Source organism: Musca domestica, unplaced genomic scaffold, assembly GCF_030504385.1.
Source record: "Musca domestica strain aabys unplaced genomic scaffold, Musca_domestica.polishedcontigs.V.1.1 613, whole genome shotgun sequence".
In the NCBI taxonomy this organism is placed as follows: domain Eukaryota; kingdom Metazoa; phylum Arthropoda; class Insecta; order Diptera; family Muscidae; genus Musca; species Musca domestica.
In genome coordinates, this window is record NW_026712368.1 from 72,899 (window position 1) to 77,824 (window position 4,926).

General features: G+C 34.7%; 1 protein-coding gene across 1 annotated transcript; it reads left to right on the plus strand.

Moving 5' to 3' along the window:
* Positions 1-1,487: 1,487 nt before the first annotated feature.
* LOC131800404 (leucine-rich repeat-containing protein 15-like) lies at positions 1,488-3,670 on the plus strand. Its single transcript, XM_059129512.1, has 2 exons — positions 1,488-1,640; positions 1,990-3,670. Exon 2 carries the CDS (start codon positions 2,066-2,068, stop codon positions 3,485-3,487), a length of 1,422 nt encoding a protein of 473 aa, XP_058985495.1. The 5' UTR covers positions 1,488-1,640; positions 1,990-2,065; the 3' UTR covers positions 3,488-3,670.
* Positions 3,671-4,926: the final 1,256 nt, after the last annotated feature.

Consider the following 4,926-nt stretch of genomic DNA (forward strand, 5'->3'; position numbering starts at 1 on the left):
GGGTACAATGAAAAGGTAAGATAGAGCAACCAGTTGAATGATAGAAGAATACAGGTAGTCGCATCGACACAGCAGCTGGGACAATGAACTGTCAAACTGATTTTGGAATTGAAAATGTTGAATGAAAAATTATTGAAATTTCTATAAATTGTTGAAAAATTCATATTATAACAACCACCGATTCGCGTCGTATAAGAAAACATTTAAAAATTTTGACATATCAATGTTACTAAGCGTTGATGCATCTACCTATATTTTTCTACCATGAACCAGTTGATTACAACTTTGAAAATCAATAATTGGAAGAAATCAATTGTCATGGAATTGAATGACAGTTTGAAAGAAAATTTGTACACTTCATTCATATTTCGCGCTATTTAATTCATTTCAATTAAAAATATGAAGTAAATTAGAACAACTTGGAGTAGTTTGAAGAAGCTGCTCTACCTCCTTATCATACCATGAACGTAGTCGGTCGACGTTTTTCATCACACAAATAAAACACATGTGCTCTGTTCCAGAACTTTCAAGAATCTAATAGTTTTACAACAAGTTGCTACCAGCTGGCCTAATAGGGTTAATTTGTAATTTTATAATGGATTAATTTGTAAGGTAAACAACGTCTTCGACATAAAATACGTGTATCTGAATTCGGCCTGTTCCAGAACCTGCAAAAATCTACTAGTTTTGGAATTTTTTTGATATCCTAAAGATAAATTCGGTTATCGTTATAAAAACTGTTACATTCTGGCAGTTCTGGAACATACCAAATATGTGAATTTGTGCTATCGAAAAAGGCTGAATTTGAGAGAATTTGTTAAAATGTTGCTGTGATTTTATTTGGATTGCTTGAAGATATGAACCTTGCGTATTTGGGTAATAAAAGCGTACTAAACACTTTGCCACAGTGTGGAAGATGAGATTTGATGAGATTTTTTTACTGTACCTCGGGTATTAGACTTTGGAAATATTATAGTATTTTGGGATTTGAAATCGTCCACATATATCGGTATTGACTCGGGAAAATATTTAGTTTTTACAAGCACAGGCACATAAACAGGGAAAGTATAACGCTATCACAAAATTTATTTGGCCAAATAATGGAAGACAAAAAAAGCTAAGCCTCGTTTCCTTTCTTTGGCATTTTTATAAGCACTTTACAAAAAATGTCTAACATTTTTTTAACTTTATAACTTCTTAACTGTACAAATATCAAGTGCTGTGTATACAAATTAATCGGAATGCCAGATGAAGTAGTTTTAATCTGGCATGTCATAATGTATCAGGATTGGAATACACCACATTAATGCATTTGCCGCAGTAAAATCGTGCATGTGAAAAGGTTGGAATTGCCGTTTTATATGTTGCAAAAGAATTCCACGTCTAAATTGGTTTCTCTGTATACATCCGCTACGGAAGGGTTGAACGCCATCAACAGACATCTCTAATTCATCAACAGTTGTGACAAACATAGCAAAGCCGTAATGAATTTGACGAAGTGGAATGATTTCAAACACAAATATTCTAGTCGAGCAACTGGGGTCATAGCGATCACATCATAGACGCGGGCTACCGCCGTCAATCGCGTAATGCCTTTACTGGGCATTTATACATAGATATATGTATGTGAATTTCAAAATGTAAGTATACTGATTCCACCAAAATGGTGGAAAAAATTAAACTTTTTCAGCCGGTAAGGAATATTGACGCTGTATTCCTGTTGGTGCAATAAGTAACATTTGCAAAGTAACTTAGGTTTCAAGTTATTTATTTAGGAAAATATTTTGCATAAGTACAAATAGCTAAGCTAACTTTGTAAAGGAAAAGGTTCAGATTGCGCAGTTGTGTTACGTTATCATATCCGGTTGCTTAAGCTACCGCAAAATCAATTTCCGCTTGCAAACGATTGAGTTTTTTTGTATACATTAATGCCTAAATAAGCCAAAAATATTTAGACCAAAATTGAAAACAGTTTTTTATTTGTTTCAGAAAACTGGAGGAATATCATTCAAGTCTAAATATTCTGGAACCCGTCTTTTTACTCGAACAATAAAACATTATTAAAATGAGTTTGGAAAAAGTGAAACCGTTTACATCGACAATAATCATATGGATTGGACTTGTTGTGTTTTATAGAATCGGCAGTGTTCACAGTGGGCAAGTGAGGCGCATATGGATGCAAGACCATTGTCGTGATGGAGTTTGTGGCGATATTGTAATTGACCGTACTGACTACGTTATAATGTCCCAGACGGCAGTAGAAAAGCACATCATACTTACCTTCGTGAATTCTAGCATTGCGAAAATACCTCATCTCATGTTTGATACATTTCCAAATCTACAAGTTTTGCGCATGGAAAACTGTTCAGTGGATACTTTCGAGAGGCCACAGTTCGAGGGCGCAAGTAATTTGATGAATTTATTTCTGGGACATAACCGTCTAAAAGAAATTCCGCGGAATACATTTTTGGGAGCAGATAATCTTAATGTTTTAATGTTAAACCACAATCAATTAACTACATTGAACAACTATAGTTTTCACAGTTTGAAGGAACTAAAACAACTCTCCCTTGATAGTAACATGCTCGAATCACTGCCCTCCGGGGTCTTTGTGCCGTTGCGTAAATTATTGGATATTAATTTAGCTCGAAACCGATTGAAATCACTGCCAAAAGGAATTTTTGACTCAAATCTCAATCTTACGCATATTTCCTTAGCAGGAAATTCCTTAAAAACTTTTAAATCGGAAATATTTCAGTATCAATACAGAATAGCCTCTTTAGACCTTTCCGATAATGTTTTACAGGAATTAACTCTGAACTTCCCCTTACTTGAATCGGTTTGCGCCAATAACTGCGATATGCGGAAGCTGACCATTATGGGTATTGTCAGGGAATTGGAACTACGCAACAATTCACTAAGAGACATACCGCATATTCCGAATGCATCCAATGTGACTGCGTTAGATCTATCCCACAATCCTTTGGGTTCTCTGCAAGGTAATCCATTTCGACGATTCTCTGGTTTACTCCGACTGAATTTAAGCTCTACTGGACTTCACGATGTGGACGAGGGTGTATTCAAAAACCAGGCTCACCTCAAATCGCTCGATATTTCATCAAATTCTCTTTTTACCCTGAAAATTACAATGTTTGACCACTTGAAGGACTTGCAGTACTTTTATTTTCAGCAAAATAACTGGAACTGCGATTTTCTACAGTTGATCATGACCTCTTTTGTCAAACGACGCGATATATCCTTTCTGGAGGACTCAATTGCACCGGAATTTGTAGATGACTATATTGATGGGATGGCTTGCTGGTATGAAAATACGAGAAGCTCAAAAAAATGTGATGGTAGTCCCCTTACCGATGCTGCATTGGAGTTAGCAATCGTTCGAAACGATATAGACCGCATGATGGAAGCTATCGACAGAAAATTTATTAAACTCTTCCAGCTTATGGAGGAAATGAAACTGAGATTATAATAGTTTAAAACACGACATTCGTCTATCGTACATGTATGCGTACATAGACAAACTCATCAAATATTAGCGTACAAATCTAATGCGTTATAGTATCTTATTAGCTGATATGTCGACGTAATTATTTATTAATATATTTATCCTTGTATTCCAATAAAGTACAGCAATGCAATTGCCAAGAGCAAACACCCTATTTTATTAAATACAAAGCCATGACCATGGTTCAGTTGTATGGAGACCCAGGAAAACTTGGCAGTATATAGGAATGTTCTGCCGTCACAATTTCAAACAATTCTGTGAATAAAATCATCAAATTACCGAATATCGTATCTTTATATGACAGCCAGAGGAAACCGTTAGAAAATAGGTGGTACCGTGGTACAATTAGGAGGTAGAACAGCTTCGTAAAATTAAAGAAATACTGCCCTGAGGCTATGTCCGCTTCCTGTCAAATTTGCATGCCACAAGTTGTTTTCATTTATTCAATATTTATCCTCATTTTTAAAATCTGTTGAATAGCGGGAAAAATGAATGAAATGCCTAGATTTTCTTTCAAAAATGTGATCTAAACAGTTCTATCATTCAATTTCATGATAAAACTGCCGAATAGCTTTATTGCGCGTCTCACAATTTACGCGTCTTCCAATCATTGATTTGGAAAATAATTTGTTTTTATTTTGAAAACTATAAATACATACACAAAATTGGCAGAAGTCCGGCACACTTAGAAAAAAAATTGTAATCAGCTGATAGCTCTACCTTACCTTTTTATTGTATCATATTAATATTTATGTTTTTCACATTTTGTAAAGCTGTTCTCCAAAAACAATTAGTCTTTCTAATTCCAAAACAATATTTTCAAATTAAAATCACAAAAAGAAATAAATAAACAATAGAAAACATCTGATTGAATGTCGATGAATGAGAAGAAGAAGAGTTGCAAGAGATTGCAAGAAGAAATTTGTCCAGCAAGAATTTGCAAACTCTCACTGAAAGAACTGTCAAAATCTCTCTCTCCAACCGCTCTCTTGTGCAGAACTTTCGGGTTAACAGACGACTTCCAGTAACAATTGTTACAAATTTTAGGGTAACCAGACACACCTATAGTTACCAATGTTAGGTAATTTAAACCGCTAAGGCAATATGCAATTATTTCGGAATGTATATTCAAACTTTTATTTGTCTTTATTTTCTATAATTGTACTTTTTATATTAACATGCCTCTGTCATAAGCTGTAATTCTAGATGGTGTAGCCACACACCATTTGTTCAGAATGCACTTTGTATAGTCTTTACCATTTTAAGTCTTTGCCTGAATTTTAAAGCGTTAAATAAAGTTCGACGTACAACGTCGACGTTTTTCAGCATACAAGAAAAACACATGTTTTTATATGAAAGTTACCCAAATACGCCAGACGTATGAAATTTTTAAGGTTGAACAA